Source organism: Ochotona curzoniae, unplaced genomic scaffold (assembly GCF_017591425.1).
Source record: "Ochotona curzoniae isolate NIBS_2020 unplaced genomic scaffold, NIBS_Ocur_1.0 scaffold_4506, whole genome shotgun sequence".
Taxonomy (NCBI): domain Eukaryota; kingdom Metazoa; phylum Chordata; class Mammalia; order Lagomorpha; family Ochotonidae; genus Ochotona; species Ochotona curzoniae.
In genome coordinates, this window is record NW_024467119.1 from 12,955,905 (window position 1) to 12,979,142 (window position 23,238).

A 23,238-nucleotide genomic window follows, 5' to 3' on the forward strand; every position below is an offset into this window, starting at 1 on the left:
ATTCCCCTTCCTGCAGTAGGAAGCAAAACCAAAATAAGACTTTGGCAAAACCCATAGTGACCATAATCAACACAGAAGAGATTGACCGTGCTCAAATACTTCTCTTTATTTTCTGCCTTTAATTTTGAAGACAAACCATCATATATAACACATACACAGTTACTTCTGCCAAAAACTGAGTAGCAGAATGGGACATCCAGGTTACTTTTTGACTGACTCAAGGGAATGCACCTAAAACACTGATAATATATTCATAATCCATTTCCAGTAATCCAGGCCGGAGCTACTGCCAACTTAGACAGCAAGGACACACGTCTTTCCTCTCAAACAGATCACAAAATAGAAAAAGAAAAGCTATACTTCCTATTTTGAAGAACACCTGGAGGCCTGCTGCTTTTTCTTCCTACTCTACCCTTCCCCTAGAAAGAGAACAAGTCATTTTGTCTCCATCGTAGTACAAACTAGGAATTAGGTCAACGTTCTGGAATTTCACTCGAATTCACAAATGTTCCTGAATTACCTAAACAGTCTCTAAGATCAATATAAGAAAACCATTTTAAAAACAATGTTTGCTCCCTGAATTTTACTGGAAGAAGAAAACAGAGTGAAATCAAATGCAGAACAGGCAGAGGGGATGCTCAGGGGAACACGGAGGCTTCCTCAGTGAGAAAAACAGCAGTGCAGACAAGCCTGCAGGGAACAGGAGGCAGGTACAGCCGTGACCACATGCAACACCACACATGGAAAAAGTGTGCACAGGCACATTCTCTGAGATGTAGGAACACACACTGCTTCAAACGCACACCAAAGCCATTCACTTTCTTCTTGTAAGGCTAAGCCTTGAAAACATTGGCTAAAAATTTCCAGGAAACAATCATGTTTACATCCATGATCAGAACATTTAGATGAGAGTCCAGGGTAAGTCTGAGCAAAGGTGTGGGTGCCTGAATCTCCCAACCACATGGCTGTGGCTGGAAGAAACCATGCCAGGCCAGGCTTCCTGCTGGGGATCCTAGAACCCTGTTCACCGCTGCCAAGTGGTGGGCAAATCCTGAGCTTGTAGGCGGCTACAGTGACAACAGAGCCAGGTTTTGCCTGTTGGCAGCACAGCAGTAAGCTCTGAAGTCTGAGGGGTCTGGGAGTGGACTAGGCTTGGCTAGACAGTAACAACCAACAGTAAAAACTGGAACGGGTGGAGGCCAGTCAGGAAAGGCCAATGTTCCTGCTAGGACAAGAGGTGGACAAAATAGGGCTGGAGCATGGACCCACTGGTGTACGCAAGATCTGGCATTGGGAGAGGATCTGATGGAGGAGCCTGGACAACTCCTCTGTCAGGCCACAGTCCCTTCAAGTGAGCACAAGAACCACAACTGGGAGCAGCCTGAACCAGGCCAGGAAACCTTAACCACTGGCATACATTTGGTGCAGGTCAGGGGTGATCCAGGCAGGGTCAGTTCATATCACCTATGGGCAAATCCGAGCACCATAATGAAGTGTGGGTCAGGCCAGGCTGGGTCACAACACGAACCAGTTCACATGAGGACTAGGACTGGGGTCCAGCTGGACTGGGCTAGGCTGTAGCCCCCACCAGCATGAGTTCAAATTGGGGGTGGGCTGGGCCCAGCCAAGTTATAGCACCCACTGGCAAACGTCAAGAGAAGACAAGCCATGCCAGACTGCGCCACAACACCCAACCAGCATACGTGAGACCCAGCGTAGGAGGAACTGAACCCAGCCGGCAGGATCTGGAGGGCTCCGCTGCTGGACCACCACTTCAACCAGAACCACCTGGACAGTACAAGATCCGGGAGTGGGAATGGGCCAAGTAGGAAACAATGGGCTCCTCCCTCTTTGGTTGCCACTCTCACTGGTGAGCATGAGAACCAAGAGTGGGGAAGACACGCTTAGGCAGAGAGTGGTACCTGCCAGCATGTATGTGGGCTGCATAGTGGGGCTGGTTGGGTTGAACTAGGCTACAACACCCATTGATATGAATGAGAGCTGAATGGAATGTGGGACAGACTGGAGCAGTCTGCTGTTCAAACTGGCAAGCACTGGAACCAGGGCAGGGGACAGGACTGATGGGGGTTATTGTGGGTTGTTCCAACTAGGATGCAGCTCCCACTAGTGTCTGTGAAGGCCTAGCATGCGCTGGGCAGGATCTTGCTGTGCTCCAACACCCATTGGTTTATGCAAAAGACAGGGCTGAAGACAGAACTGACCCAGCAACTGCAACCACCAGCATGTGCATAAGCTGATTGGGGTGATGAACTGTGCCAGACCCTGTATTGGCAAGCACACACAAGAATCAGGTCGGGGATCACCTCAGATGAAGTTTCTGTAGGATTCCCCCCAAATGAATTGCTGGACTCAGAACCCCAGCCACAGAAAGAATTGCATGTTCTATGGTCTGACTGTGGAGTGCATGTGTCAGAGCTGGGACTCCTTAGTGGCTTAAACCGAGCAGTGAACAGCATTTATAGGTGCACATGGAGGAATGGCAGTACACTGGAGTCTGCGGAGAATGCCTGGTACCACAACAGAGGACAGAGGACAGAACAGATTGATCAACTTCCCCACCCAAGTGTTGGCAGTGAATATCTGAGCCAACAGAGACTCTAAGGTGGATTAAATCAACCAGTGAATTCTGGAGTGATTTCACTGTGCTTGGATTGACAAGATAGGCAATAATTTGAAACTGTTGGACCATCAAAACCTCATGAGCAGGACCCTCAGAGCATGCCCCACATCGGGGACCCTGGGGTGTTAGCAGGTGGCTGCCGTCCATCCCAGGGTTCAGAGGCTTTTGGGAGGCTGGGTGTGGCTTCTCTCTTTATCTTCCCCCTTCTCCCAGATACAGGAAGGAAAAAACAAAAAACAAAAAAGAATGTGGAAATGGTAATCTCACCCCCCTACCTGTAGCCCATGACCCTAATCATCCTGATCCATTATGTAAAGACCACCAAAATAAAAATCATAATTTTTAAAAAAAGAATATTCAGATGAAACATCAAATGCCCCACAGATAACTGAAATAACACTAATGTAGTCAGAATGAATGAAAATATGTTTCCAGGGCATGTACACACAGGCTTGTAATGCTCCAAATAGGCAACGAGAGTAAAGGCAAAAAGAGAGAAGAAATCCTTATTGAGAAATTACATATTTTAGACTCTACTGGCTCTTGTTATTCAGACAAATGATTCATCAGAAATCAGGAAAAAATCCTTACCATGAGGATTGCTAGTCTATTCTAAATGCTTCTATAATTTTGATAGAAAATAGATCTACATAAAACATCAGTTTTAGCTTCAGAGAAGCATACTTGTAACGATTTATATACCTTCTAAAATCTAGACTTGGTATTGTTTTCACATATTTGACACTTAAATGGCATAGTGTGTGCAAACAAAACTACTACTTGAAATCCTAAAATTTCCTCTCTAAAAAATAGAGCAATATTTTATGATAACAAAATATGCAGTGTGAAGCCAGAAAAAGATAGGGACAAACTTAAATATATTTTGCTAACGGAAGGAAGACAATCTGAAAATACTGCACACCATGTGATGCCAAACATATGACATTCTAGAAAAGGGAAAACAGAGAAACCGCTGAAAAAAAAAAAAAAAAAAAACCAGACCAATGTTAAGGGAGCAAGTAAGCCCTTGCTCACTTTCCTTAAAGGCATGATACTTATGTGAGTACAGGAGTTCTCAGGGCAGGGGCACCATTCGAGTGGTCCCACTGTGATGTACCCTAAAGTTACACTCTGTTAAATATCTACAGAATGTGCAAAAAATGTTCGAAGGAAGATTGAGCTCTACTGTGAAGTATGGACTTCAGTGAACAATAATGTCTCCAATATTGGCTCATTGATTACATAAAAAATATCAGCCCCAATAAGACAATACACTAGTAATAAACAGGTGGATAGAATTATCAGATAAAGAATGCCCTGGACATTCTATTCATGTTTTTCTTCAAACCTAAAAAACAAACTTTAAAAAGGGGTCACAATGGTTATAAACATTTAAAAATAAAATCTGAAGAAAACATAATGAATAAATGGAAAAACAGCATCCTTAGTATGAGAAACAATGTATCTTGGGACCTCTGTATCACAGCTTAGTCTGCTCGCAGAGCTTCGTAACAATAACCCTGACCTCATGACAGACTGTTCAAGAACTGTCCACGTTGGGTTTGGACTAAGAAAGCTGGAGAAGATTGTACTCAAATAAGTGGTGACATTTATAATTGGCTTTACATCTACTGAGCCTGAAATCAGTTAATATCTCTCAGTTTCGTTTTCAATCGGATATCAGTTTTGGGGGTAAGCAGAGCATGTTAATCCACAGCTCGAGTGGTCACCTCTCACTTCAGAAGGCCTGGAACAGAGTTCCAAGCCTGATCAGCTCCCTCTAACGCACCTGCCAGGCAGCAGATGACGGCTCAAGTCCATGGGAACTTATTACCCCTGTGGGAAACCCACCTGGAACCCCTGGCTCCTAGCTTCAACCTGGCTTATCCCCTGCTCTTGGGGGAATCTGGCAAGTAAACCAGGGTCTCTCTTCCTCTCTCTCTGCCCTCTCCCATCCTTTCTATCTAACTAATTAATTGAACTTTAGGAGAAAAAATTAAGAAAGTATCAGTTGTGGAAGCTTTCCCTTCTCTTTGATCTTACTCAAAGTGAAATGAGATTACCAGGTCCACATCAGGTGCCGAAGGCTGACTGCCTTTAAATATCACTCATTTCATTACAGCCGGTCATATGCCAAGAAGAGAACACGAGGTTTGTTTCTTTTAACCACCAAAGTCTATTTCCTGCCCCTATTTGAAAGGAAGTAAAACAGAAGAGCTTTGTCAAACATCATCCTATTTCTTTAGAGGCTCGGGGGTCACATAGTGCATTGAAATATATTACATCATTTTTATACTATCTGGAACACCAGGAGATAGATGATACAACAGCCTCTCTGCTTAGCTGAAATGTAAAGTTGACTACCAAGGGGCCCCAAGTACTACAGAATAAATTACAGTCCGAGGTGGCAATCGAGTTACTTATTCTATTAATTGCAGGCTTAGTTCTATTAATATAATTTTACGTTTATATAACAGCCAGACACATAAAATGCAGCATACATTTTGCTATATAAATATATGTATATATTATATGCTGTTTTAAAATAAATGGTATAGCAGGTAAAACCGCCACCTGTAGCACAGGGTGCTGTTCGGAGTCTCCGTTGGTCTACTTTCAATGTAGCTCCCTTCCAGTGGTCAGGGAAAAGCAGAGGAGGACAGCACAACTGCTTAGACACCTGCTGCCACGGGAGAGACCGAAACAAGCTCCTGGCTCCTGGCTTAGGTCTGGCCCTCCTGCGGAAACATGAACCTCGGGGCAGTGAACAGCAGATGGAAAATCATTCTCTCTGGTTCTCTCTCTCTTGTATATGTGTCTGTGTGTGCATGCATGTGTAAGACTGACCTTCAAAACTAAACGTTAAAAACTGCATGGGCTACCCATGAATGCGATGTAACTCAGCCCTGCTTATATAAAGCATTCTTGGGAGAAACTTCCAGTTTCCTGCTTTCTCTAAAGCAAAAATCGAGCACATTCCAAAACCCAGACACATCCATACAGACCTAACAGTTTAGTGTGGTTCATTTCTAATTTTGAACAATCAGTATCAGAAAACACATGAGCGTCAGGGCACTCTACCTCTTCATCTTCTTCTCTCAGTCACCTGCCTTTACTGAGTCTCTTTCTCTTCACGTGGAAAAAAAAAAAAAAAAAAGAACGGGGCAGACGCTGTGGCCAACCGGATGAGGGCATGGCCTGCGATGCTGTCATCCCAAAAGAAGGCCAGAGTTGGAGCTTCCACTGTCACAGCCATCTGGGCAGGGAGCCTGCAGATGGAAAACAGCACTCTCTCTCCTCTCTATCTCTCCTCCTAGACTCTGCCTTTCAAATAATTAAACAAATGAATGTTAAGCAAAGGAACACTAAAGGTCCCTTTGTGCACTCTGTTAAGCATTGTATATTAGTATGAGTGTTTTTCAAGAAAATGAAGAGTGGTTTGATGATATATGTGTCCAGTATAAATGATCATCAAAAACTTGGAAGAAATACATTTTATCTTCCAATTTATTTTTCTGTAAGAGACTTTCATCTGTCAGACAAAAAGACAAATAGAAAGCCATAACTTTCATCTGCTGGTTCAATCCCCAAGAGCCACAAGGCAGGGCCAAGCCACATGAATAAAAGGAGCCCTGAATCTATCCAATCTCCTACATACTTGGATCATTCTCCATTTTGTGTGCAGGTGCACAGAGAGCCAGCTGGGAGGCAGAGCACCGGGTACTCAAACCTGCTGCGCCGCAATGCCAGCGCCGCCACCCACGTAACCTGGCATCTTTTCATTCCATTCTTCCAGAAACTGCAGTGTCCTCTCACACAAACATGCAGTGTTTTCTAGCCATACGGCAAGCCTGCACAATTGTAGCAAGTACTATCATTGCTCTTTCACTTCCTCACAACTACAAAAAGAAAGTACGAGACTAGAAAAAACTGCGATGTTGTTTATTTAGTTGTTCATTCGCAGAATCATCACACTTCTTCAAACTTAAGGGTGACCGTCAGAAACTCTTGCTTTCTTCCTTCAGGAGAGCAGACCTGGTGCCTAGAAAGGTGAATGGCAGGCACCGGCTAGGTAGGGAATAGACAACTTTGGAATGGAGGCACCGAGTAAGCATGCACGGAATTTGCCATGACACGATAGTTCTTGATATGTCCAGCATAACGCTGAAACCATAAGACGCACAGGTGCATGCTGACAATCAAGCTGTCCATCACTTACACAGTGGGTTATGGACAGGCTGAAGCCCAGACCGCAACGATGCATCCTAAGCAAGGTAAAGAACTCAAACAAGGATTCGAAGACAATGATCTCCGTATGTAGCAAAGTTAAAAAAACAAATGAGAAGATCCTTCCTGAATCAAAAGGAGATGCTGATGCTCACACAATGTGGGAGAAAAAGGATCCTCAGTGGAGCCAAGGTCACAGACAGGCAGCTTAAATCAGGGAACGGTGTCAGTAGAAAGGGAGCCAAACCAGAGAATCTGCTTAATCTCCTAAAACTGCAATCTGCGACCAGCTTTGGAACAGTCAACAAAAAGCCAGGAATTAGACCCAGCATCGCGCTGCAGCAGGTAACACAACACCAGCACCTCACGTGGGTGCTGCTTTATATCTCAGTGGCTCCACTTCCAAATCCAGTACCCCGCGAACAGCCTGGAGAAAGTGGCAGAACATGGCACAAGTACCTGACCTCTGCCACCTTGACAGGGACCCTGCTGAAGTGTGCAGCTTTGGCCAGAGAGTCAAGGAGGGGGCAGAATACATCTGTCTTCCTTCCCTCCTCCTGGCAGCCTCCACCCCACGCCTCCTCCTGGCAGCCTCCACCCCACGCCTCCTCCTGGCAGCCTCCACCCCACGCCACCGGTATGTCTCTTTAACTCTGACTTTCAAATAAATACAGAAATCCTTTAGGCAGTTAAAGTTGGAAATTAGGTTTTCTTTGAAATTTTTTAAATTTTTACATGCTGATGACAATTGTCTCTCTCTCATGCATAAGCAAGGATATGGACAAAGTGTCTTATGGACTGTACAAGAAAGAAATTCACCAGAAGGCTAAGGGAGGATATTGTGGGCTGTCACTTCTGCAAATCCCATTTACTAGTTATTGTAAACCTGCAGCTCGGGGGAGCAGGCACTGGGCACAGCCGTGACGTCACTGCTTGGGACACCCATCCCACAGCGGAGTCCCTGATCTGCTGCTTCGGATGCACCCTTGGAGGTGGCATCACGTGCCTGGGGCCCTGCCACCCACATGTGACAAACACTGGATCTGGGCTGCCGACTTCCGCCTGGCCCCAACCAAGCTGCATCTGGGGAGTGAGCCAGCAAACAGTCTCTCTTGTATGCATGCCTTTGGCTCAGCCTCTTTCTTTAGAAACTACCATGAGAACAAATGAGTTAAAAATCATATGTCAGAAGCTTCTGTTCATTTATGAATGTTAGTAAACGCATAGAACAGGCTTCCTTTCAGTACATGTTTGCTGACGTCCTGTTACAAGTCAGAAACGGAGCCAAGTTTTGGCAGTAAATACAGAATATCCACGACAAGAGTAGGAGCTCGCCCTGTAACAGAAGAAAGGGCAAGGGCGGGACAGGCATAATGACTGTTTCTAACACATGTTTGATGTTTGTGTCTGAAACAATGAGGACAAATAACAGTGTTTTCCCTACATTTCTGTCCAATTCTTACACTCAGATTTGAAGTAGCCCTTTTTCAAACAGTCCCAGAAATAATTACATCCACTCCTAACACGTACTACACAGAGGAAAGAAAGTGAAGCACGTGCTTCTATATTTCGTACAAAGAATTCTGAACTGCCACAAGAACAACACAATCAATTTCATTTACTTATTCAACATATACACTCTGTTTCAACCAAAGCGTCAGGCAACAGCCCAACTCCCGAGTAAAATTACTCACTTTAAACCAGGAATTACAGTCGGAGGGAGGGACTTAGTGACATGTTATTAAACTACGTCAGTTTTCCAGAACTGCAGAATTAAGGGTCAACTTCTTGACATTTTCTCTACCTCGTACATTCTAATGATTGAAACAATCAAACTAAGATCACTCATTCTTTGTCAAGGACAGGTCCTTATCTTACTCAATTCTACACAAATTGCAGAATATTTAACACACAAACAACACTGAACACAATTTATTTAAGGAATACAATATGTAATTTCCTAAATTCATTCAACACATTCTTTTAGTTATAAATAACTTTATTTTATAAGTATTTCATCTATTAAATCATAAATTCAAACGGGAGTATTGTATGGTTTTTTAATTTATTATACCAAATCATAAAACCACATCAAACTATTCTAATATTCACTGCTACTTGAAACAAATTTTTCAAAGCTTGAGGATAAAGACTTAATTCAACAGTTTTTTTGTTTCTCTCTGAAGATGAATTACAGATAGTGACAGACAATTTAAAAAGAAAATTAACAGTTATTTTTGAAAAATAGTGTCATTGCCATATTTCTAAGATTGTATTTCCAGAAGGGAAAAAATAATTTGCTAGTTAATATTCCATCTTGAGTGAAACCTCATTTTAAATGTCATGTAAAATACCATAAGGGTGAAAAATTAAATTAATCACATATATGCATTAAAATTGTTGCACTATTCATGGGATTCATATTTTTTTATCCAAATGGTAGCACTGAAACTGATGTATGGTTGTCATAGTGGATTTCAGTAACTGTACCTTGAAATTCAGGAAATATTAAAGATATTAGATAATAGAATCATCTTTGAGTCTGAAATGTTTAAATAGAACAGTAATGTGACACATTTGATAATTTCAGTTTAATATGGATCTAGATCTAAAAATTTTACTTATATTTTCACTTTCCATCTGATTGAATTTATATGGTTTTAAGTGTGATTGAGGCTAATGGAGTACTCTTTAATGTAGCCGATAGGTAGAACTGTTAATATTATGACAATTAAAAATATATATTGTTAAAAATTGCCTACCTGGTTTTAACATGAGTTACTTTCGTTTTTAATGTAATCTCATAAAACACTTTGTTTTAAAATAATTGCTAATTATACAATTCTATGACTGAAGCATATTTTCTGAGCTTAAAAAACTAAAACTGAAAATCTGAATGTTGAACAAATTCAAACTGCAGAAATTCTTATCAAGAGAATTTAAAGAATTTTCCTAAAATAGCTGCATTCTTTAATTCTGTAAATTAAATAAACTAGATTAACGAACCTTAGTCTTCAATCAATATTGATTCACCTTCTTCAAAATGCAATATTAATATAGCAAATCAGTTATTTATGAAAGTGTGTTCCAAGACTGGATCTGGAATTTTCCTGAAGGCTAAAGAAAACTTCCTATCACTTTGCGGAAAAATACTCAGGAGAAAACAACATGCTTGGAAGGCAGTCATTGAAAACACTTCCGTCGCATCCACTTTTCACAGCTGAAGTCCCTGTGACGCTACAACAGCTGACACACGTCCCTTCTCGCACAGACATACTTCTCCTCTCTGAACAACAAAGAGGTGAGTGCACAAACTCACACAGAATTGTCACAACACATGTATCTCAGGTTTTAGAAAAGATTCCATAAAAACTTACGCCATTTTTTGGGAAAGCAATCCATCCCAGGTCCCCCATGACAGTGCGTGAATCCAACAGGTTCACTGAAAGAGAAAAAGAGCAGAACTCAGCAAAATCTATAATAACGCAATCCTGCTTTAATAGTGTTACTAAAAATATACATTTTTTTTTACATGACTGAAATTTCCTTAGGCTTTCACTATGATGGATACAAGAGCTGTAATTTTTAGAAAACATTTTTGGAAAGCAAGTGAACATGCGATTTTCAAAAACATTTGGAGAACAATTAGAGCAGAAATGTATACACCAGTCATTGAGTTCAATGCTTTCCCAAAAAGCAAGAATAAGGAAATGGAACTAATAACCAAGAACAAGAAAAAAACGAAAGAAAGGCCCATCAAAATGAAGGTCCCACCAGGTTGCTTCTTTGCAAAGGCATTAGAGGTTTAGGGCTTAATCTGTAGTCATCAAGCTGTACTGGAACATATTTTATTTTCTTCCAGAAAGCTATTATGATGCAGTTAACAAATAATTTACATTAATCAGCAATAAACTATTCCTAAGCTTGTAACTTGTGTGATATTAACTCAAATTTGTAACCCAAATTGCAAGTTTAATTAAGAAATAAATCTCTACACCCTTAACCAAGACAAGGAAATTACAGCAATCCTTAAAGTTGATGCTATGGCTAAGAGCCCACTACATTGCCAAACTTAGACTAAGAGTCTGAAAGATGTTTTCTATAGAACTATCAGATTCATGATGCTTGAAAAGTCCAGGATGGAACCTCCAGTTGGAAAAGAACATTTTCAATAAAAACACAAGACATGGATCAGTGTGTACAGACATGTATGCACAAACAGTGCATGGGTCGCTCTTACGCACACACACTCATATACATACAATATATGTGTGTATGTGTGTATATGCTTGTGTGTGTAGTTTCTGAAAAAATATTTAAGTGGATTGAAGAAAGGCTGGAATTGAGGCAGAGCTAGTAGGCTACCACTTGTGACACCAGTATTTCCTTGTTTCCATTCTGGAGCACCAGTTTGAATCCTGGCTGCTGTTTCAGATCCCACTGCCTGCTAGTGCACTCAGGACAACAACAGAAGATGGCCAAAGTTTGGGCCCCTGTCACCCATGTGGGAGATCTGAATGGAACTCCTGGCTGCTGGCTGCTGGCTCCTTGCTCCTGGCTCCTAGCTGTTGGTTCCTTGCTCCTTGCTCCTGGCTGCTGGCTCCTGGTTGTTGGTTCCTTGCTTCTGGCTGCTGGCTGCTGGCTCCTGGCCCAGCTGCAGCTGCTGTGGCCATGTGGGGAATTAACTGGCAGATGGGAAATACCTTCTTTCCCTCTCCTCTCTTTCTTTCACCCCTCCCCATCACTCTGCCTTTCAGATAAATAAATCTTCTTTTTAAAAAAATTAGCTTGAAGACAACTATCTTGCAAAATGTCTCATACTTAGATCACATATCCTTATTTTTCTAAAGGATTATGTTACCCCACATGAATGTGCCTGGCTCTCTGAACAGCTGGGTCACTTGGACAGTCTGATGAACAAGGCAAATGCACTTAAGAGGACAAACACCTGGGTGACTGTTAGTCTGAGTTAGCAAAGCATCCTTACATTGTCAGACCCAATTCCAAATGGATCATTCTATCTGCAAGCAAAACAAGCCCTGGGTACAGCCGAAAATGTGCTCTCTAATACCACTGCAAATAAATTTTTTTGTATAAAATCTCCTTAAATTTCTTTTTTTTGCCACAAAGTATTTGAAGCACCCTTATTTATCTATTAAACACTTAAAAGTGTGATGTCTACAGCCATATTACCAGCATTGAAATAGGCTGGCGGACAGACAGTTGGCCGGGGGTTAGAACACCTGTCTCCCACAGCGCAGTGTCCAGGGTGTTTCTTGCTCTAACTCCTGCTTCCAGCGTCCTGCTAACCCTGGAAAGTGGTGGTGACAGCTCAAGAACTGGTTCTTGGCATCCTCGTGGGGAACTACTATTGCTCTCCTAGGTCCAAGTTTTATAGTTCAGCCCAGACCTGGCCATTCTGCCCATTACAAAGATTCAGAGAATCAATGAGAGCTGACGGGAGCTGTCTCTACCTGCCTCTGTCTCTCAACCATCAAGATTTATTTACATAAATAAATCTTTAAACCATTCACATCATTGCGGCTTTAAGGAATAAGAAAATTAAATACATAGAATTACAACTTTTTTAGAGAACTGATAGCCTACTTCTTTCTAAAATAACAAAACGAAATCAATCTAGAGCTGTCTGACTACCTACTGACCTTGACAATCCCGCCAGTCACATCCCTGAGCTCCCAGATACATACACCCCTTCTTACTCTATTGTTGGCTTTCCTGGTTTCCATGGGAATAAGGCTGCATTAAACATAAATGTCCTTGTCCTCATTTTAGTTTTTCTGGGACACTGGGGCTGTGTCTAGACATGACTAAATACCAGGGGAACATGGAATCTAAATTGTTATGTTTATTCATCTTAATGATTCATTTGATTAACCTTTGATACTGAGCAGCAGCAGCGCAACAGCAGAGCCCAGGAAAAGCAGAGCACCCCAGCAGAGCTGAGTGTGAGCTCCGAAGACAGTGACAATGAACTTAATCCTGGGGTGGTAACCTGATGTGCAACAGAATTCCAGGAATTCATAACCAGCCAGCCAGGAGAAACACAGCATTCCTTTTAGACCTCTTCAGAATATGTGAATCCGAAATATTCATTTTTCACCCACAGAATTCCCAATACCCTTTCAATATCTAATTGCACACACCTGAGTTTGCTTTAAAATTGCAATTTTTATCTTTCTTTCATCTTAAAACGTTTGTATGTATGGAAGAAAACAAATGAGCTCAAAATAATAGCCTTGCAGCTAACACATGCATTGGGTGTTTGGGAGAGTGGAAGATACTACAAAATACAGGAAAATAGTCACAACAGAAATCTGCACAACCTTCCTTGTTGTGATTGTTTTCAAAAGGCTGTCTCACAGGAACTCAGGAATATAACTGTCTAACATGACTTTCCTATGGAAACAAATAATTCCATAAAATCCACATGCAAAAATATTTATACACAACATTGCTTAAATGGGAACTGAGAAAAACATGGAAATTAGACATTTTACACAATTACTTTTAGCTTATTATAATGTTGATCTCATATATATATATATATGGCAGGATTAATGCATCAGAGAAAATTCACATACAAATTCACATATAAATCTTAAAATCTGTATCTTTGCAGTATGCATCTCTATTCCTGGATAAAAGAGGGACTCCTGATGAAGCTGTTAAATATGTTTTTACAATAGGAGGCTGGACTTTGTGCTACTGTCTACTATACAATGTCAGGATACACTTAAGTAACAGAAAGATGAACTTGTGACTGTTGTAATACGATATGAGAGCAAATGGGCCGAAGGGGAAGGAGAAATGAGGGGGGTGGGAGAAGTCCCTGAGCCTATGGGACTGTAGCATGAAAAATAAATTTTTTTGTAAAAGTTGAAAAAAATTCTGCATCTTTCTTTTCGTACCATGCTTTGAACAGCCGCGGGTGCTTTCTGAACCGCTCTCAGCCCTTGTAGAGTGCCAGCTTTACCAGCTGCTCAGAATCTGTCTTCTTAAGGAACATATTTCTGATCCTTTCTGCTTTAAACCTGTTTGATATCATTCCTGAATATTTCATTAACTACTAATTCCTGTCTCCAGAAACTTGAATAGAGAAAATCAAATTGTTTCCTTCGAAAACACCATGTTTAACTCCTGACTGCTAGGCTTGTGAAAACACCATTTCGCTGGGGGGCAAATGAGGAGGGTGTGTCCAAAGCAGCAAACACCATGCAGATCTGATTATGTATGCAGACATTTTAATCGCAATAGCTGGAGGATTGGGAAGGTGTTTGTCACTGATCTTTAACAAGAAAAAGTCAGGGAAAATTCCAAATTTTACTGGTCATATAGTTGGGAAGCCACCTTTTTTTATTTTTTTTAACCTAATAATATTACAAGAAAATCTCCACTCTCTCAATCTTTTGTGTACTACACCACTAGCATGAACTTCATTAACATAATTAGCATGCTAAGGAGATAAGCCATTCCTTCCAACCAAAATAATATTACTTATATAAGCAAAGAAAAGTATAAAAAATTAATTTTAATTAAGGAAATGCAAATAGATCATCTGGCAATACAACGCCCCTGAATCATTTCCATATAACCAATAAAATTGTTACAGGTGCTCATTTTACCTGCTGGCTGTATAATGGAGATGCACAATGAGAAAATTTAGTTACATGAAAAGCACAGAAGTTTAGGCGACAAGATATATGTGAATTTTCAGAGGTTCATTTTCCAGTTTCATTACTAGATGTTTTAAGAGTTGGGATTGGCCATAATAAAGCAGAGTTACCAAGTGTCTTCTGTGCTACAATTATAGTAATTAAGTTGTTCTGAACAGCATATATGCTTGTTATAAATTGCAATGAATTCACAATGAGTATTGATCTACATTGTACAACTTAATTAAAACGTGTCCAGGAGAAGTCACTAATGAATATAATTAGAGCAAATGTTTGATACCAGCATTACTCTTGAAGACATTAATTAGGTATCAGAAATTTTATAGAAAATACTTCATTCTATTATTTATATATATTTTTAAGAGCATCACATGAGAAAACTGGGAGACAGCCTTCAAAGTCATCTTCGCTCAGCCACTATATAACCACCACGAGGCTGGGGACAGCGGCTGCTATGCTACTCAGCCATTAGGAAGACTCATTCCCCACAAGCAATAACTCTGCAAGGGTTATTTTTTGCAAACCGCCAAAGTTACACATCAGAAAATGCCACTATCACAGGAACATTTTAGAAAGTAAAAAAATAAAACAACCTCAACTTTTGGCCGAATAAAAATAAGAGAATTCAATAGAAGCTAAGTGTGAACAGTGCTTTAATTTTACCTGTGTCTTAATTTCATTATGACGTATCAACAGTTATATTTTTTGAACAGAAGAAAATCTTTAATAAAGAATTGACTTTCAGGCCCAGCACATTGGTTTAGCGGCTAAAGTCCTCGCCTTGAACGCACTGGGATCCCATATGGTCGCCAGTTCTGATCCTGACGGCTCTCCTTCCCATCCAGCAACCTGCTTGTGACCTGGGAAGGCAGTCCAGGATGACCCAAAGCCTTGGGACCCTGCACCCACGTGGGAGACCCAGAGGAGCTCCTGGCTCCTGGCTTTGGATCGGCACAGCAGCAACCATTGCAGTCACTTGGGGAGTAAGTCTCTGTCTCTCCTTCTCTCTGTATGTCTGACTTTGCAGTAGAAATAAATAATCTTTAAAAAAAAAAAAAAAAGAAAGAATTTACCTTCAAACAGGTCGAGTACTGCTAACATTATTTTTCTGGGAATTTAAGGATAGTAGCAAGAGGACAAAATATATTAAATGGGAGATGCAATACTAGTGTCCTAAAACTCACCCACATTCAAATAACTAGGGACCATCTTTAGTTACTAACTCAAACATGCTCTTCCACGACTCTTTCAAACATTTTTAACCTGCCAGATAGCCCCTCAACTCCAATGATTTTTCCTTGGTACCTTGCTAAATAATACAAGTCACCCAGAGTGTGAATCCAATTTATCGGATTCTCTAGGAAAAAATAGGCACACTAAAAATGAACATCTTTTCAGACTTTGGGAAGGCAAAAGACACGACAGACATGTGATCCCACCGTCATGCACAGGCAAAGCCTGGAGAGGATGAGTGATGTTGAAGACACAGGTGAAGCAGAAAGCCCCAGGCGCAGTCCCACTTCTAAGTTGTCTGTAGGTTCCTTGCATGACGTCACCATTAGCCAGCACAGTGCTAACAGTAGCTCTACCTCTCCCCAAGGCTCCCGAGAGAATCACTTAGATCGTGGTAGATAAGATGGCCTTCCCACTCCTGAAAGGCACTGAGTCCAAGCCCCACTGCCTACAGAAGATTTTTGATGGAGGTCTGTTTATTGATTTCCATTTAACAATATCAGAAAGGCTACTGATTCAATTACAGCTCACATTTAACTAATCTGTGGGAACAAACTCCAGACACAGAGCTGCCCTGCCTCCCTCCACGGTCCCCTGAGCACAGGCTCTGCTTCCAGGCTGCAGGTTAGAGGTTGACAACTGTTGCACCAGACATAGAGCAGTTGACAAACTGAGTGTTGAGACAGACATGTGCTTCCCATTGGAAAATTCAATTTGTCAGTTTAGTGAAAACTGTGTTTTAGGTTTTTGCATCAGGAAGATTTTTGGCATGAAAACTATAAAAGGGGCTTGCCAAAGAACAGAAGTCTTGGTAAGGTTTGATTCTGCACACACAAAATTGGACCAAGAATGATAGAGAATGGCTAATATAATTTTACTTAATTTTGGGATTGGCATTTTATTTGTTGATATCAAAGGAAATATTAGCACGCATCCCATAGTAATTACCACAGAAGAAAACAAGAACATCCCAATATTCATTAATAATCTAAATGTTTAATGACTCCAAAATCTGCATATCATGTGAATTTCTCTGTTGAAATTCCTATCAGTTTATAGGATTATAAACACGTTTATACAAAGCAGTCATATCAATTTCAGGTAGCCCCAAATGAGCAAAGAATCTTCCAAATCCTGCTCCTGCTCTAGTGTCCCCTGATTCAGTAAATGCAATTCAACAGGACTACTGTTCTAACCAGAAACGTGAGTCCCGGGAGTGGTCATCCTGTCTTTGTCCCTTCCCCCACCCCAGTGCATTACTGACCCAATACCAACTCCATCTTACTGAGAACTTATTCAATTCCTTACTCTGTTTCACATAAAATAAGTGTAGCCACATCCTGGCCAAGCTGTTCCACGTGAAAAATCTTCCGCCTTGTTTCTCAGCAGAGAAGCCTAAGCCCTTGCAATTTCTTCAAAATACTGTTTGCAAAGCTCATTCTGAGCCACCAATATGATCATCTCATTCCTCGACTTCAAACTCACTCAGGATTCTGTACTTTTTTTTTTAATGTCCTTCCACAGGCTGTCCCCTCTCTCTTCTCTCAATTTATTCAAGCTTTTTCCTTCCCCTCTTCTTGTATTTTAGCAGAAATGACCTTATTTTAATTCCAACTATGCGATCCCTCTGTTGAATCAGCTCTGTTTAATGACCAGTGCAGAGACTTCGTGACTTGCCCAGGAGTGGCTGGCAACGACTGCCTTTCCTGACACTGGTACGGCCATGGTGACAACAGAAGTAGCAGTAAGACAGCAAAGCCTACAGACTGAGGCTGCTGAAGTGAAGGCAAGGTGCTTGGTGCTAAATTACAGCACACATTTGCTAATCGTTCTTAACTTGCACCTTGCCTCTCATAGAACTTACTTTTATATGGGAAAATTGAATTTCACTGCTAATCAATGTAATGTGATTTATGGATATGTGCAGGCAAAAACACACTAACCAACACAATTTCCAAGTGGCCTAGGTTGCAGGCAAACACATCTTTCTATTTCTAGAGCCTGTTTCCCTTCAGTCCCGCCATGACACCTTCAAAGTTGTATTTATAGCATTTCAATGAAATTCACAATGAAGTCAACTAAACTCTCAGATGCTCTGCGGCCCAGAAGATGGCTTCTGCTGTGCCTTTCGATCTGATTAAGCCTCCGTGTTCTCCTATATCTGTTTGTCCTAATTAATATCACTCATTTTGTTCCAAACTATTTTCATCATCATCAACAAAGGAGTTTTAGCCACTATCCTTCAAAATGAAGCAATAAAAAATGCACACCATTTTTCAGACATCTACGATGGGGGAAAGACATTTCAGAAGCACACTTAAGAATTTGAATTGGTAATACATTCTAAAAGTGTGAATGCAGACAGGTGGCAAAAAAGAAAGAAAAAAAAAAACCTCAGTTAGTATCCCCTGGTTATTCTGCATAAAGTTATAGGAAAACCTAACACAGAGAAGCGACAGCCAAATGATGACTAATGAGCCGTCTGCTACATTCACAGGACACATGGCAGGAAAAAGAGCCAGCCCATACGGTTTTCAGTGGCCACCTTGTCAGGTGTCGTAACCAAGCTAGTCAAGCCTTGCATAGTCTTCTGCAGTTTCAAGAGAAAAGCCAACATTATATAGCCAAGATCCCAAAGCTAGCAAGCATGTAGCTGGAATCCAAACGCAAGTTTAACTTCAGTCTTTACTCTTGTTTCTGTATCACATTTGGGTCAGTATCTAGCCTTCCTCCTGCGAAAGTTCACCCCTTTGAAACACTTAACTGCTATTCCCATAAATTTGATTATCAGTGGCCTGTGGATGGCAGCCGCTGTAATGCTCTCATCATAGTGGATGTAAGTTGGAAGTCAGAAAGGGCATTCGTTTTCCTAGGGGAATCACAGTTTAGTATCAAGTTGCTGGCAGAAAGAAAATTAGAATATGTGTGGAGATTACAGAAAGCCAAAGAGTAGGCAAAAAAGTAATGAGGGTCCCTCTTGTGTAATTTTTTATTTTGTTATTCATTATGTTTTTAGAATCTTAATTGGGACAAATAGAGCATGCATCTGTCCAAACATACTTTGTCCGAAAAAAAGTATGTAAAAACTATTAGAACAGAGTGGGAATGGATGCACGGCTAATTCTCGGGTTTGAATGTAATTTTACCCTGGTTCCTAATTACCCTAAATGCTTGATTACAATATATCCAACTTCAAAACAATCTATACAGCCATTAACTTTACAACCTTCGGGCTAAACGATGATTAGATCTCAGGATGCAGAAAAAGGAAACACACAGATTCACAGTTTGTACTGTAAAGTAATATCATACGTTAAAAATGACCAAACATCTGGGTGACTTAAGAATTCTTTTTTGTAAAGTAAGTGACAATCACAACTTTTTATGACAATTTTACTTTTTATGTCCGTCCTGCAATTCTGCTAAAGTTGACGATTTGTGTTATCTGAAATGAAACAAAATGATAGTAACCCATCACAGAGCTTTTCTTTTTAAAGTTTGGAAACACCTTACTGAAATTTCATACGATTTTTTGTGTTTTTGTGTGTGCGTGTTTGTGTGTAAAAGGCTGATGCAGTGGTAATCCAGTTTTGCCGTGTTCACCCAATGCTAAATTGTTCAAAGTTTAACTACAGTGGATAGTTACCTACCTTTTCCAAAGATCAAAACAGCCAAGACAAAAATAAAACCAATAAAGTAAATATGCCTCTAAATTGTTCACACCCTTCTCCTGCCTCAGAAGCCAAATCTCACCGCTGTCTTGCCTGCCAGACAATCCATCCTGATGGAGCTTAGCAAACAGTGATGATGCAGTTTCTATTATTGTTGCTTCCACTGAATCTGGTTGTCTGGCAGACAGCTACTTGTCATTTACCGGGAAATTTCTCTTTGCCCCAACTAACAGCCTAAGCCAGCTGCCAAAGTTCTCGGCTCTTCTTTTCCCTTTCTTTTGTTGGCTCTGAGTTGAATGTGACAGGAGCAGAAACAGCGGACTTCTTGAGACCATGAAGCAACAAGGCATGGCTGAGGCCAACAAGGTCACACAGGTTCCTGAGTCCAAGCCACCAGGCATCTACTCTGAAAGCTCTTTTACAAACAAACAAAAACCTTAGTTCCAAGCCACTATTAAATGGCTTTTCTATGGTTTGTATCCTAATATAGTACCTATAATGTGAATAGTATAGAAGCAACTGGGCATAATGTCCAACTCAGCATTCAATTGTCACTGAGCACCCACTGAGGTGACAGGGATTACCCTGAGCTTCAGGAGTTCACCAGTGAACAAACCAGGAAAGGCCCTGCTGATTCTGACTGCTCAGCCTTCCAGTTACCTGGCTTTGAAGACTAGAAACTTGTACCAATTTCTACTACCTGTGAAGGATCATCAACATTCCCTAAATCTAGCTCTATATGATTTGTAAACAAAAGGGGACCTATTAATCCAAGCACATACTTCAAAGATCAGTTTTGAATCTAGTGGCTACATCATTAGCTACATATATTAACTCATGTTTGAACTTTTTATATCTTGATAATTTCTTGATGACTCTGATATTATGTATGTCCTTCTTGTACACTATTATCTGACAGCCATGGATATCATCTTCACTTTAGAAAGTTTAATAATCTCATTTTTAACTGAGAAGAGCAAATAAACAGCATTTTCTGAGTGCTGATCACATAAGTGAGACATTCACAAGCCCAGAGAAGTGTCCTTGCAATGTTCCTGGAAGAATGGAATGAAAAGGTCAGTTTAATTAGGGTATTTGGCCTAGAGGTTCAACCAGGTGAGATTACTTATGCCCCATGGTAAACTGCAAGTTTAGGGTTCAAGTCCAGGGTTCTCTCCAGGTTCCAGCTACCTGCTAATGTGTCCCTGGGAAGCAGCAGATGATGGCTTTGGAAGTGAGCACCTGTGTGTCGGCCATGAACCTTTCATGGGAATGAGCCAAGAGACTGCACTCCCAATTGCTCCCTCTGTCTCTCAATTAAATACATATTTTTCTTTAAAAATAGATGGGTAAAAGAGGAGTAAATGTAGAATTAATGGTTTAAAGCAAAACACTTGAAATCCACACGTAGTTGTTTCAAACTGCGTGTTCCCTATGAACTCCTTGACAATCTTCACATTTACAAGTTTTAAGAATATTTTATTATATTTATTAATTATCCAAAACAGAATTGTTAGTACAGAAATACACTTTCTCCCACACATTTACCGATGTTTGTGAAGTCAGAGTTACACAGAGAGCTGAAGACAGACATATCTTCCACCCACTGGCTCACCCCCCTCACAGTCCCAGCAAAGCCACGAGCCAGGAGCTTCTTTCACGCTCCCTACTAAGTGGCAGGGACCCAAGCGCTCCAGCCATGTTCAATGCTGTTAGAGTCTGTTGGCATGGGGCTGGAACAGCAGTGGAGTAGCTGGGATTGTCGACTGTGAGGTGGCTTCATCTGCTATGCCACAACGCTGACCCCTAAAATGCACTTCTGATTCCATTTTGCACATGCTTTCAGGAGTAGCTTCATATATCATTTTTGTAAGTGTGATATTCGTATCACCCACACTTGAACCATCTGCAGTGTTTTGTTTTGTTTTAACAGAAGCACAGAGGCTGCTTCCAAGACAGAAAAAAGCAGGGTAGTAGGCAGAGCTAAGAGATGTTAGAAACCACCCCCAGCCATCACCAACCAAGTAATTCTTACCCTCACACTAATTAGGGTTGCCAACACTAAGGCCAGACTACGCCCTGGCTTGGTAAGCTGACTCTACCTATCACATGGCTGGGAGACTGTGAAAATGTCAAACTGGAGGAAGTTTCTAAGCCTCTGAAAACCTCTGTACTCAGCAAGCATTTTTTTTTTTTAAACAAGGATTAAAAATGAGAACTATTTACGGATGGTTCCTAAACTATAGATTAACAGATTCTTAAATTATACATTCCATAGAAATTGCTGTGCGAAGCTTAGAAGCGCTGCATTCTGGTCAGGGCAGACACTATACTTAGCCATGCTCTGAGGCTGGCTTTGGCGGGCACCTCTAGGTGAGGACCCCCCACGGCTGCCCTGAGCAAGCTGGCCTGTAGAGTTGAACTTTTTTCTCAAGTACCTGTTCTGAAAGAGACAAGTCAGGATGCTCCTCACCCTGATCCTGTGCATTTTCAAACATGATGGTGCAGACAGCAGCAGCTTTCACGAGACACAGTTCAGCAGCACAACCGATGCAGAGGAGGCCACACCCCAGCCCCTCTGCTGGATCTCTCCTGTGGACTGTGCTGCCACGGCGGTTTCTTTTGAAGGACAGGTCACACTGTCTGCTACTTATCAACAAAAAAAACCATGAGAAAACCACTGCTAACATTTTGTCCTTGACTTTCCACAAGGTCTTACATAAGAATCTATTCGACGAAAATCGTCTGCGCCTGTTTTGAAAATTAGGAATATTGTTCACGACATTATTCAATAAGTCAAACAAAAATATCACTGTCGTCAGCTTCTTTCATACCCCAGATTCAGATGGAAAAAAAATGTCAGTTTCAACCACGAAATGAGAGTTCTGTAACAGAAAGCTGATACTTTAGTTTTTTATTCAATTGTTGTAGCACCGATGGTAGTGAGACTTTTCTGGACATGGGTTTTCCATATTTCCTCATACACATACTTACATTAGTCTTACACTAATTAATTAATTTTCTTATAAAGCAAATGATTTTTATAAAATGTTCTCTCCCTTTAAAGGGAATATACGTAAATAAAATACACATTATGAAACTAATTCTAATTAGATCAATGTAAGTTGCAGCAAACTCGATATAAGCAGAGTCCCAACATCCCAAACACGCAGCCCTTGCTCTAGCAACTTGATGGGCTACATGGCTTGATATTATTGAGCCCCAAGACTCAACTGTCCTCCTTAAATGGAATAATAATCTCAACCCCCAAATGCGATCGTAGGATCAAATATTAGATGGTGACAGTCTTTGAGGCAGCTATCAGTTATATTTCTCTACTGGGCAGAAGCTCTGTTCAAGGAATTCCTAAAATTCAGTAGAATCCCACCTAAGCCCTCTAGTATTTTGGATGTACTTATTATTTTATAAATAACAAAAATGCTGTTTTCCTTGGAAGGAAAAAAATTAGACATATTAGTGAGACACAAACAGATGTATACTTGTGGGTTTTACAATGTCTCCCCTAGAGATGTAAATCCGCTTTACGACTATTCTAATGACACGTTGATGGCATCCTTTTGCCCTGCTATTTTATTGGCAATATTAAGAATTCCACCACGCTGTAAATCTATAGGGTTTCATAAAGTAAGTGACAGTCAAAATAATCCAAGAAACGTAGAACAAATGAAAAAGTAAATCCATCTACTCCCAAGAAATTCAAACCGTTAAGAAACAGATGTTTTACACTAATTATTTTTCTGGAGGTAAAATT

General features: G+C 40.9%; 1 protein-coding gene across 6 annotated transcripts in view; it reads right to left on the bottom strand.

Annotated features, from left to right (window-relative positions):
- The window catches only part of EPHA5 (EPH receptor A5), a 325,738-nt gene that overhangs the window by 287,423 nt on the left and 15,077 nt on the right, over positions 1–23,238 (bottom strand). For all 6 annotated transcript variants that reach the window (XM_040967111.1, XM_040967109.1, XM_040967112.1 and 3 more), the window contains exon 2: positions 10,246–10,310. In XM_040967111.1, the coding sequence (XP_040823045.1) occupies positions 10,246–10,310 (65 nt within the window). The remainder of the gene's footprint in view (positions 1–10,245; positions 10,311–23,238) is intronic.